At 34.3% G+C, this 13,727-nt stretch overlaps 1 protein-coding gene across 15 annotated transcripts in view; it reads left to right on the top strand.

The window, feature by feature from the left end:
• Positions 1–13,727, top strand: part of ANKS1B (ankyrin repeat and sterile alpha motif domain containing 1B) — a 1,043,873-nt gene that overhangs the window by 156,200 nt on the left and 873,946 nt on the right. For all 15 annotated transcript variants that reach the window (XR_012005947.1, XM_072773232.1, XM_072773224.1 and 12 more), the window contains exons 2-3: positions 1,044–1,124; positions 10,742–10,898. Coding sequence is in view for 14 of the 15 variants with exons in the window: in XM_072773232.1 (XP_072629333.1) it covers positions 1,044–1,124; positions 10,742–10,898 (238 nt within the window). In the remaining variant the exon portion in view is untranslated. The remainder of the gene's footprint in view (positions 1–1,043; positions 1,125–10,741; positions 10,899–13,727) is intronic.

Genomic DNA, 13,727 nt, shown 5'->3' with positions numbered 1-13,727 from the left:
CATCTTCTATTGCAGGTTTCCCAGTATGATAGTCTGTTTCTCAGCCCTCTATGTGCCTATGGCTCCCTTCCTCTGGTAGCCAGACCTAAGGGATTTTTAGCTCTCCACTGCATCTCTGCCCTTCCTACCCTTCTCAAGATTGCCTCTCCTTGACATTTAGGTGTGAAGTCTGTTCTGCTTGTCTTCCGATTGTTTTCTAGGTTATTGGCACTTATGTGAGTGTTAACCTAGTATCTGTGGGAGGAGGTGAATTTAGGGTCCTCTTCTACCATTTTCTGTGGAGATCTCTAGACCTTAGTTTTTATGGGTTTAATATTGTCAAGAATGCCAGATAAAGTAATTTTTTGGTCTAGTTTTTGAAAGGTGACTTTCAATGCCTTATGTTTTCAAAAGCTAAAAATAGTTTCTATAATAGTAGTGATCAAGGATAAAATGGACCATTTTATATAGTTATATTATCTCTAAAATATGTTGTGTTGTAAAATGATATCTTCAAAACTATTATAATCTTGTGGTTTACAGCAGCTCAGATCTTCAATTATATTTTCAAGTATGAAATACTGATTTTCTTAGTAGCATTTGAACAGCAAGAAAGGTTTATATTCTTCCCATAATGCAGAAATATCTTTTAACTTATATAAATCTCTGCCATCTCAGAAGGACTGTGTTAAAATGGAGGAGGCAGGTGTCATAAATCTTTATTCTTTGGTGTAAAACATAGTAGCTGAGTGTCAATTGCTTCCAGTATTTAAGTAATGGTATAAAGTAATAGGGAATTTTTGGATTCAGATTTTAGTACGTGGCAGTAGGCCTACATTCACTAATAATTTCTGAAGGTGGTTATATTCCCTAATAATTTCCTTACATCAAATAAATGAAGTTATTGTTCCAAGGAGAATGCATGAAAGATGGCATTCATTTTCTACATGACTAAAATTTTCTTATGCAACATGCTGCCGGCTGTGGGACTATCAGGCTTCTTTTTGTTTTTCAAAGCAGGATTCTGCTTAACTGTTAACTCTGCGCTTGTGCTTTATTTGCAGCATCTGGCGAGGCCCCAATGTGAACTGCACAGACAGTTCGGGTTACACTGCTTTACACCATGCAGCCTTAAATGGACATAAGTAAGTGCTACTTATTTGGACTAGAAACCTCATGTATTTAATTATATGTGATGAAGTTAATTATGTCAATGGTACCTATCTCATGTTGCCATGAGTTCCCTGGGCTTAGGTGAATCTGAAGAGGCACCAGGTGGCAACACTGACAATTTATACTTGGTAGGAATGTTCCTTGGTAGGGATGTACAGTATAAACTGAGAGAATTGTTCAAAAATAGTCAAATATCATACAAGGAGAATGAAAGAAATGACAAGATGTGTTAGTTATGTGTGTCTTTCAGGAGGGAGTGGGACAAAACCAGGTAGTAATGCCACCCTACCTTTTTTGGGTGTCTTTATCCAACATGGGGAGTATTCACCAAGAGTAAAATCTTAATATATTCTTACTATGAATATGAGCCATTGGCGCTTATATGAGCCACTTCAAAATCCTTCAAATTTAGGTAACATGCCTTTTCTTTGTCATTCAGGATAGTTTTTCTGGTTTTAAATTTCTTTAACCTATGGAATTATGTTTCAATAATGTGATAGTCTACAGTATGGGCAGTAAAAGAATGTGTAGCCATAACCATCAATTCATTTCTAGTGTTTTACCTAGGTTACCTAATGGTTTACTGACAAAATGTGGGGAGTCTGAATGATTCAGATGTTCTGTTCTCCCCCATCAGAAGGAAAAGGACTCTTTTTTTTTTTTTTTTTTTTTTAGGAAAAGGACTCTTCATCCATTTTTCCTTTGCTCTAATGATCCAAATTAGTCTTTTCAGATTTAGATCATTTCATTTTACTTGAGTTTTTTAAAGATTTATTTATTTTTAAGACTTTCAAATTTTTTTTAAAATATTTTATTTATTCATGAGAGACACAGAGAGAGAGAGGCAGAGACATAGGCAGAGGGAGAATCCCAGCACCCTGGGATCATGCCCTGAGGCAAAGGCAGATGGTCAACCACTGAGCCACCCAGGCATCCCAAGATTTATTTATTTTAGAAAAAGAGAGAGAGCATGTACATGCATGCACACCCCGGGGGTGGGGGGGTGGGGGGGAGGCAGAGGGAGAGAATCTTCAAGCAGACTTCCCACTAAGCGTGGAGCCTTACATAGGCCTCAGTCCCATGACCTATGAAATCATGATCTGAGCCAAAACCAAGTGTCAGTGCTTAACTGAACAAGTGAACCAGGTACCCACATTTTACCTCACTTTTTTAGATGCAGTAATTATTGCCTTAGAAATGCTAGTTACAAAAAAAAAAAAAAAAGGAAAAAAAAGAAAAAAACCTGGTTACCTTTTGCTTTCCCACCTAACCTTGGTTTTATTCTTTGAATTGAGATACAAGATCAAGTCACACTTGATCACATTTTGTAGCCTTGAAGTTCTCACACAAGAAACACCATTTTTGTCATTTATCACTATGAAATTTTTCATCTTTAAATTTATTGCATAAATCTAACATTGTCTTTCTGTTTGGATATGGAGCTATCTCTCTATCTGTCCACTCATGTATAATTTTACATATAATCACAAACATAATGTTTCATCGTTTGGATTCTTAGTATTAGAATTCCAAAACAACATTTCTTTTTATCCAGTCCCTATTCTGGATTATGTCATCTTATACATCTAACTTAGAACCTTTTATTTTGCTGGGTCTTTTTTAAAAAATTTATTGTTGGGGATCCCTGGGTGGCTGAGCGATTTAGCACCTGCCTTTGGCCCAGGGTGTGATCCTGGAGTCCCGGGATCGAGTCTACATCGGGCTCCCTGCATGGAGCCTGCTTCTCCTTCTGCCTGTGTCTCTGCCTCTCTCTCTGTGTGTCTTTCATAAATAAATAAATAAATAAATAAATAAATAAATAAATAAATAAATAAATAAATAAAATCTTAAAATATATATATATAGTTATCTTCCTGTAGAGTGTAAAATGTGTATGGATCCTCACCACCTGAATGTTTTAAAGGGATTACTATTTATTCTTCTTTCTACCTGGGTCATCAGGAATGAAACCAAATGAAATCAGCCCAAGAAATACAATTCTGATTGCTTCTTTGGTCATCATATGTGTGTATTTAGGAGAATTCCAGTTAGGAAAAGTAATTGGAAGACAGATTATCAAATCTAATGGACAGAAGATCTTGAGCTTGAGCACTAGAGCTACTCTTTTTGTTCTCAAATTTTCATTATAAGCACTTCTCAAAATAATGTTGCCCCAAAATGGATTAGCATTCATATCCATCCATGGTTTTCAGTATTTTAGTAAATGTTACTGATTTATACATGATGGTCTATCAAGTTCTAATCATTGGGATATGTTTCCCTATGGCTCACTGCATAATTTTTTGTTTCTGTTAGCAATATACAAGTAAAGATAAATTTAAGCAAATTGATCAGCAGTCATTATGATCATAAAGAGAGGGGGGATTTGACTAGATGTCTTAGATATCTTTTAAGATCTCTTTAACTGCATATCTCTGAGAATTATATATCTTTGCTTCACTCTTATATGAAGATCCCTTTTTTTTTTTAACACTTTCCAGGAAGATTTTACTCAGTATCAGTTTATAGGCATTGGGAAAAAGCAGAATTCTAATCCCATCTTCCCATCTCTGCTACTTATGTATCTTGAGCCATTTAATAACCCATCTTGGGCTCAGTTCAGTGTACTGAACACATAGGCTGGATATCTTCCATTGTTCCTTTCCATTATAATACCTTATGATACCTGTTTTGGTATTTGTGGCTCAGTTATGTAGTATGATGTTATAATTCTGAAATACAGATTTTCATCTAGAGTGTATTATTTCTTTAAATTACCCATGGATTTTTATTTTTTTATTCTTATGTTTTTTAAGATTTTATTTATTTATTCACAAGACAGAGAGAGAGAGAGAAAGAGGCAGAGACACAGGCAGAGGGAGAAGCAGGCTCCATGCAGGGAGCCCAATGTGGGACTCGATCCCCAGACTCCAGGATCATTCCCTGGGCTGAAGGCGGCGCTAAACCGCTGAGCCATCTGGGCTGCCCTACCCATGGATTTTTAAAAGTAGAGATGGTTTATTCAATCCTGCCCTGTTTAGCCAGATGGAGGAAACAACCTCATTCTGGATAAATGATGTAGTGATCACTTAGATATTAAGGTGGAGCTATGTTTAGAGTTTAAGTGTTTGAGTTCTAAGTGCATGCTTTTACCAATGCTCTCTACATTATCTTCCTTTTGTGGCTCTATGCACATCAGTTTCCTAAACTCTTGCTGGCTTTTCTCTGTTCTATTACCTATTTCTGGGCTGCCTCCCATTTTCATCAACTACTGTGTTCACATTGAATGCTAATTTTAATATTGGCTTAAGAAAAGATATTTGAAGGAGAAAAAAATGTTGTAGAATATATCTCAGAACCAGAGAAGGATGTTTTTTTTTTTCTTTTCTTTGCCTTTGCTATTCTCACTTAGCAAGGTAATAACAGTAGATGATTTTGTATTCTTCCCAAGCAAACCTTAGCAGTCAACACAAAAACACATCATTTCCATGTTTGTTGCTATTGTTGTTGTAGCCATCAGCTATGGATTGTTTCTGAAAACATGATATTTAGGCTAAAGTTCATGAAATCATAAAGCTAGCAGTAATATTATAGGGTTCTGTAGTTTATTCTTTTGCTTTGAACACAGGCTTTTCTCCTACCCTTAGCACACAATCTAAGCCCTCATACTGCAAATTAAGCCTGTATTATATCCTCTCGTTCTGTATTTTTTATTGGGGGCTCTTGTTTATCAACTCTAGTTAATCCACAAGTGGAACAGAATTTTGTACCTGAAATACATTATTTCACAATGAACAGTTCATCTCCACTTAGCCAACTTGGACACAATAGAAAATGTACTTCTCTCAGTGATTTCCTGGGTCATTTGTAATTGCAGATTAGAAAGTTATTACTTTTATATGATAGAAAAAAAAACATGGTTAGTAGAAAAACATCCACTAGAAATGACTATTTTATAAGACAGGCAAGGGACCTATCTATTTCTGTTTTTCTTTTTTAAAATATGGAGTATTCATTTTCTCTCTCATGTATTTCTGCTAAAAATTTGGCTCTCTTAATTCTCTTCTGAATAGACATTAGCCAGCCAGCTGGCCTGCCTTTCTGCCTTTCTTCTTCCCTCTTTCCCTCCTTCCTTCTCTTTCTCCTTCTCTCACTTCCTTCCTCCCCACCTCTTTCCCCTTTTCCTTCCTTCCTCTCTCCTCTCCTCTTCTCTTTTTCTCATGTTTTTAAAACAATAATCTTACTGTCCTCTGTAAGGTTTTACCATACACATGTATTCATTTTTGGGTTCTCCTTCTCTTAGCAAATTATTCCTTTTCTCTTTTTCTTGTTAAGTCCCATCTCATTAAGCTATATTGGGTGCATTGTGATTCTTGGATGCTGTTTTGAGAATTGTTTGCACTAAATTGTTATCATTTATATCTTTGAAATACGTATATTCTTTGTGATGTGTTAGGCTTAAGTATTTTCTATTCTTGCTTTTCATTCTTAAACACTTGAATCATAGACTCCTTTGTCTGAAATCCAAACTGCATCTCAAATTGTATCTAGAATCCAGATAGTAAGTTATGGGTACTTTTGATTGACTCTTTCTTAGGTTTTCTGATGAAAGAGGAGAACTTCCTCTAAAAATTTGCATAGTCTTGTCCATGAAGTTTCTCTTTGGATAACCTAGAAATAATTTTGATCTGATTGTTTCTTTCCTGGATAAGGATATTAACTAGTTAAAATTTGCTCTTATTCACTCTCTCTGGAAATCTTTGAAAGTGCATTCAGTATAAAAAGGAGCTCCAGTTAGGAAATGGAGTGGATTGTCCTAAAGTCTTTTGACCATGTCAAATACATTTGCAACTCTATTTCTGTTAAGGAGAAGTAAAATCTTTAAGAAAGTCTGAAATCAAAAGGGTCTTAATTAATGTGTGACTTTCATTAGTTAGTTAATACTATATCCATATGAGGATGATTTGCATTTATTTCAAAGTTCTTTGGACTACTGACGAGGGAGGATGTAACACAATAAATGTCTTTGGTTTTGATTTAATTATGGGGAAATTCGCTTTTGAGGTCAAGAAATTTGAATGGTGAACCTTCCCAATTAACTTAATTTTGCTCAGAACATATTTTGAAACTTAAAAGATATCTCCTGTGAATTAGAAGTATATCTATCAAAAAAGGAAACAGATTAAATATAGTAGCAAAAATCAGTACTTTTAGAATTATTATTTTTACCTGCACTTGTATATTAGCTTTAAGCTGCAAAATGTTGCACTGATTTAAATTGCATTATTATTAAATTTGGTATTTTGTTTTATTCTTGGGAAATGGAATTTTTTTTCTATGATCTCTTTGACCACATTTACTTTAAGATTTTACAGTAATTATTACTCATGAAATACTGTATGTAGGAAAGAATGCCACCTTATGATCAAGACACAGATGTTACTTCTGTTTTCTATTTTATAAACATTATTCATCAATATAACCTAATATTTCATACCTAGTAATGAAGTACAGTCAGCATGTTCATTTGTTGATACCTTTGAAAGATAGATATAAAGTACAGCTTGAATCAAAATGAAAATCAGTAATACTGATTTGGGTAGTAGGATCCTAGTGTTAAATACCCTTCTAGTTTACATATTCTAGATAGTACCCCAAATTTAATTTATTCTTAAAGAATCTGGAGGAAAATGGCCTGTTTAATACATATCACTTGTGATCTACATGGATACATCATAGGAAAGAATAAATGGCAATTTGTTGATTAATATTTTATTTATGATTCAGTATGACCAACAGGCACATTTTTATCAGAAATATAACTGTATAGTTCATCAATATGTTTTCACAGTAGAAATTTGAGCCATGCCAATTCATTAGCTGATATCTCTGAATAAGATGAAAGGTAGAACTTAAATACAAATTTAAAAATAAATTTAAATTTAAAAATAAACAAATTTAGGGCACCTGAGTGGCTCAGTTAGTTAAGCATCTGACTCTTTGATTTTGGCTCAGGTCATGATCTCAGGATCCTGGGACAGAGCCCCAGGCAGGGCTCCCTACCCAGTGGGCAGACTGCTTCTCTCCTTCTCCCTCTCCCTCTGCCTTTTCTCTTATTGGCACTCTCTCTCTTTCTTTCTGTAAAATAAATAAATCTTAAAAAATAAATTTAATAAAATGAATATTTTTTAAAAATTGTAAATATAGTAGTGTTTAGTTAGGATTCTAGTGTTCACCAAAGGTAATTTCATAGGCATACAGATTATCCTTTTCAGATTTAGATATTAGGTAGTGGTAATATGACACAATATAAATGTCAGTAAGTTCGTTTTTTCAGTTTTGTCAGTCTTCCTGATAAAGAATGGATGTATATTACATATGTTATTAGAAATTGTCAACAAGAATTGAGCCAAAGAACAAATTATACGCTGAATGGATTTCATGAGAATAAAAGAAAATGGAATTGATAAACTCTTTATCCTTTGAAAGCAAATGTTTTTAGAGGTTTCAGATTATTTTTTTTTATTTGGTAGGCATTGAGGAATAAAGTTAAAACCCTTCACATAAGAATCTTTCTCTGATACATGAATTTGGAGAAGGCTATTTTGTGAGTAGTATGAATTCTACTTTTTGGATCTAGGTGTTTAACTGTGTCTTCTTTTGGTATTATTTTACCTTTTATTAAATGCTGAAATGTTTCATTTTAAAAAGTCACTAGGATTCTTAAACATTGCTGCAGCTTGCCTTGAGACTGGTGTTTGTTTGTATATAGTTTTACAGTCATATCTGTTTTTCATTTGATTCACACCACAACCCTTTTGAGACTGGCAGGAAGATGTCGTCTCTGAATTCTATTTTAACAATATCTGAAAGACTAATAGAGGCTATTTGATTTGCCCAAGGTAACCAAATTAGTAAGTAGTAGAGAGTTGGAATTTTAAACCAGATACTCTGATTATTAACTGCTTTTTTATTAATTTGTATTGAATCCTTCTTACCACATTGTAGTTATTTATCTCAGAATGGAAGATCCTATATAATAACTCTTTCATGGCAGGGAGGTGAGGAGAAATACATGAACCCAACAACCTTCGAGTGTCCTTCTGATTTTCACATTTGTCTTTGCAAAGGTGATTTGCTGGAAGCATTTTTATTTTTAAAGGAATTTGTTTTCACTTGGGGCAAGAACTTATATTTTTGTATAGTACTTTACTATTTATTGAGTGGCTTCTCTTCTGTGATCTCATTTAAACTCTTACCAGTCTTGACCAGTAGGTATTATTATTATTATTATTGCAATATCACCTACAGAAAAGAAAAACAAAGATAGGACTAAATAATTTCTCCAGAGGTCACATCATTAGGTAGTTTGTGCAGCTAGGACTCAGATCAAAATCTTTCTAAATTCAGGTTTTATAAAAAATACTGGTTCTTAAAAAGAATGCTAAAGTGAGATTTTATTCTTATTTTCTCTGAAATTTTATCATTAGAAAGTTAGGATTCCTTGAAACTTTCTAAATATTTCTACAACATATTCTTGGTTCCTTATCATAATTTTATACATTTATCTATAAAGTCCAATGTTTCATACGTGGGGGAGAAAGAATAATTATCCTTTTACCCTTCTAGGTTCTTGGCTGAGGAACTCCTTGTCCCTCCCCATAATAAAAAGGTAAATTAATAGGAGGAAAACAAGAAGTGTAATAATATGTATACCTCTTGTACACATGAGAGATACCCAGAAAAACTGAGTTAATTCCCTGAAATGGCCCCTGCCACCTCCTTAAAAACCATTTCCTACTAAACATAAAAAGATGTTTGTTGAGGGGAACTAGTTATGGAGATTATTAAGAAAAGGACAGTGAATAAGTTATGGGGTTGTTACTCAGATTTAAGTTGTGGCCTTCTCCCTTGATAAAAGTTTCTAGAGATTTAGAGTCCATGATCATTTTGTGGTACAAAGAGGGAGACTCTTCTCTAGCCCGGGTGGTTCAGCAGTTTAGCACGGCCTTCAGTCCAGGGTCTGATCCTGGAGACCCGGGATGGAGTCCCGCGTCGGGCTCCCTGCATGGAGCCTGCTTCTCCCTCTGCCTGTGTCTCTGCCTCTCTCTATCTCTCTATCTCTGTGTCTCTCATGAATAAACAAAATCTTAAAAAAAAACAAAAACAAAGAGGGAGACTCCTTTACAAATGGAGATTTTCTTATAAAATGTCTCTTACAAAAGGGTAACTCCTTATTCTGTTTTCAGAGCTTTAACAGTATTTACTCTTTCTTAAAAGTAATTGGCCTAAAATAATCCTTATGCCAGAGAAGTATATATACTGCCCCCTTTTACAGGTTTAGACCATATTCTGGGCATTATATTTTACCATTTACTGTAATGTTGTTTGTATCATGTCTATTTGTGTGCTTGTTGCAGGGGGTGGGTAGCTCTTAGAGTTCTAACATCTCTTCAGACTTCCTCCAATTTTTCTTGTTACTTTACATTTAAAGTCTGGCTTCATGAGATGTTTAAATTTAGTTATGTTACATCTGTTCTTCCTACCATGATTTGTTATGTACAAGAAATAATGTTAGAATTCATTGTAATTGTATATATGTGTGTGTGTGTGTGTGTGTGTATACCTGTGTAGGATTTCATTTAGTAAGTTTTAGAATTTGTGTGATAAATGCTTCCAAGTAAAAATATAGTTTTTGTTTATAATTACTATTTTTGATTGGTTGATAAAAATTCAATATAATACCAAAAATTAATAAGTCTTCTTGAGTTTGAGTATTGCAGTTTAGAATTTTTACTTTGAAGACTTGGTGGGGATTGAGTACAAGATGCTTATAGATGGAGTCTATATGAATATGAATGAATGAATACATTCATTATGTATGAACTGATATTGCATCAGTGGTGGAACTTGTCTCATGAATGAATTTCTTCTTAATATTATCTCTTAGTTTGGAACAGAGAGGTGAAGGAGTGTAGAAGTATAAATAGCACATATTCAAAATATGTTGTGTGCCATGGCTGAAAAGTTACTAAACTTCCCTCCCCTTTTCTACTGTGCTGTCTGCTTTCTCTTTCATCTGCATCTTCAATTCCTTATTCCAACTCTCTTACAGGAATGTTGTAAAAATTACCTAAATGTCTCTTTGTAGTATGATTCGTGTGTGTGTGTATGTGTGTGTAAATAAGGAGTTTGCTTATTTAACTCTGCTTTTCCTTCATGCTAAATCTCAAGTATGGGCTATTTGAAAAAAAAAAAACTCCATTTAAAAAAATGGGAAGAGGTATTTTTTAAAAAAGTTTTACTTACTTTGTTCAGTTATGAAATTAGGTTTTACCCAAATGGATTCCATTACGTACTCTCATTGGTTAGTCAGTGCTATGTGTGTGTGTATGTATGGTGGTGATGGTTTTCTAGGTAAGTAAAATAGCCAAATGTTGAATAGTCTAATAACTCTTACACCCAATTTTATATCTCTTGCTCTAAATTGCCAACCAGCATCTAGCATACTTTCATAATGATCTGTTCAATGAAATCTATGTATTTACCATATTTTCATTTCTGTTCTTTTTTTTTTTTTTCCTTCTAGGGACATAGTTCTCAAACTACTTCAGTATGAGGCATCAACAAATGTAGCAGACAACAAAGGTTATTTTCCTATTCACCTGGCTGCCTGGAAAGGAGATGTAGAAATTGTGAAGATTCTTATTCATCATGGACCGTCACATTCCAGAGTCAATGAACAGGTGCACTTGTCAAATATTTGCTCATGCTATAGTTTTTCTAGCGGTTTGCAAAGGCAAGGCCACTTTGAAGAACTGATTATTTCTATCTTTACCCTGCCAAAGACCTTTTTTCACTACTAAATTTCCTCAAGGAGAAACTGAAAAATTTTTCGGCACTTGTATAAGGTACATAGTACTAAGTTGGGCATTTGTAAAGATATTTGTTAACAAGAGAATCCCACATAAGGGAAGTAACTGTAATATTTTTGCCTGCCTTACATAAGCACCCATTTTATAGTTTTTGAATATTTAAAGATGGAACAGAATTCACATTTGTAATATAAATTAGGCCTTTTCTTATTAAAAATGTAAATGCTAAAACAATGATGATGAATTCATTATGTAATGCTTTCCACTTACCTAACACTTCCACAGTAAATAGTTTTGTGAATCAAAATGCAAAATACAATATATACAATTGCTAGTCATGTATTAAGTTAAAAATTTCCTGTGTGTATGTATGTGAATGTATGCCCAGAGCATATTGAATAAAATACCAGTAGCAGTATACTGACAGATAAAGTAAAAAATATTTTCAAGTACATGATATCCATAGTGCACATAACTGACATATTGAAAAAAGGAATGCCATTCTCAGTGTTCTAAATAAATAAGACCACAGATTTCAGAAGGTAAAATGCAGGCTCCTAATACGGTGTGATAACAAACATCTTGAGCTCTGCATGCCCCCTACTGTTCCCATTTTGTAAAACTATATTTGAAAATCAGCATGCAGTCCAACAATTGAATTACAATCATGGCATTAAGCTGCAGGTTGGCAGTTGTCCAATATCAATGCAAGTAGGTTACTCTAGGGCAAGCACCTCTAATAAAGTGTGATTAGCATACTGTTCAAATGAATACAGACTTTACAGGCCTTTGACTGAAATTCAGACTGAAGAATAAAAAGGTAAAACACTGGCACTAACTATAAACACCAAAGGGGAGAAAAATACATTCCCCCTATCCCAGAAAAATGCAGTTGTAGAAATGAACATTTAGTTCCTGTATGTAGGAAAAAATGTTTCATTAATTGGAAGGTGTCTTATTAATACTTATCACAAAATTTCTATGCTTATAGGTCACAAAATACAGTGTATTTTTGTGCGAATACACTCATAAATTCAGTCTTAAAAAAATGACAGATCTGCCTGTCTTTACTAGGATCTCATGCTAAAGGGAATTTTAGGGGAATGCTGTTTTGTTTCTCAGAAAAATCGAAAGCTAAAAGATCACTTGTGGGATGAGCCATCTGGTGGTTATTCTTAAAACTGTCTGAATGCCCCAAAGTGAACTTGAAATAATAATATGGAAAAACAATCCAAGGTTAAACAAGAGGATGTTGGTTTTCACAAGCAAAATATTTTTTGGATGACATGAAAATAAGCAAAAACACTTGAAATTCATTTTTTTTTGAAAGTTTCTTTGTCTTGTGGTTTCTATTGGAAACAAATTGAAAATTTATTGAGATTTTTAATGCCATGCTTTCAGTATTTGTTATGTAAGTAGTACTTTAGTGCTGACCCATGTCTTCCATTTAGTGTCATTTCTCCTAAGTTTCTGATGTGGGAATTTTATTTTCATAAAAGTAACTTTTAATTTTAGCTTTATTCCCCCTCCCTCCCCATGGGATAGAAATGTACTCATTACTTATAAGCCTTTATGTATTTAAGCAAGAGAGGAAAGGAATGAAAATAGAAATTAACCTCTATTGAGACATGGTATTGAGTGACTAAAACTCAGACTTGGACTCTAATTCAGAGCCCTCCACCATAGCACATGGGTATTTCCATCATATATACTGTCACTTGTGGATTCTTTACTATATGCCAGGATGTGTGCAAAATACTTCATCTGTGTTATCTTACTAAGCTCTACTGCATGAGGTAGGGATCAATTATCTTTCCTATTTTATTTTATTTTAGATTATTTATTTATTTTTTCACAAGCGACACAGAGAGAGAGGCAGAGACATAGGCAGAGGGAGAAGCAGGCTCCATCCAGGGAGGCCAATGTGGGACTCGATCCCGGGGCCCTGAGCCAAAGGCAGACACTCAACTGCTGAGCCACCCAGGCATCCCTTGTTCCTATTTTATATATGTGGGCAGCTACCTTAGGGAGATTAAATACCCTGCCCATGATATCACAGCTACTGAGTGCTCGGTGTTTGAATCCAGGTTTTTCTAGTGCAAAGCTCCAGCTCTTCATTAATAATGATACTCTGTCATGATAGTAAATTATGTAGAGTTATCAGGGCTTCATTCTGATTTCTGAAAGTAGTCTTTGGTTTCTAATACAGCCTTCTTTCAAAATGATTCTATGTTTTATTTTGATATTTAAAGCTTACAAAGCGTTTTCCTTCATATTGTTTCTTTTTATTTATACACTGTACTCTGTGGTTTAAAGGAAGGCTAATATTCACATTTTGCAGATAAGATAGGTTCAGACAGATAGAGCGTATACTCTTGCTAATGGTTTTGTGTCAGCACTTCAACCTCAGTCATCATTCTATGCTGCCCTAGAAGGAGTGGTCACTTTAGGGCAACACAATTTTGAAAACAAAATAGCCCTTGCCCTGATTATGATTTTTATAATTGCTACACCTTTCCTGCCTTTTGTCAACCAATTATTTTCCTTTTTTGATGTTACGTATGTTTGCATTTTATGTTTCTCTGTATATTCAGCTCTTCCCCCCTTTACCTTCTCTCTCTCTCTCTCTCTTTTTAACATTAGGGCAAAAACAAGAAGAGCCCTGTCTCATAACTATATTCCCTTGGCATTTTACCAAAA

The sequence above is a fragment of the Canis lupus genome, chromosome 13 (genome assembly GCF_048164855.1).
Source record: "Canis lupus baileyi chromosome 13, mCanLup2.hap1, whole genome shotgun sequence".
Taxonomy (NCBI): domain Eukaryota; kingdom Metazoa; phylum Chordata; class Mammalia; order Carnivora; family Canidae; genus Canis; species Canis lupus.
Note: the sequence above shows the minus strand (reverse complement) of the source record. Positions and strands in the feature narration are given on the sequence as shown.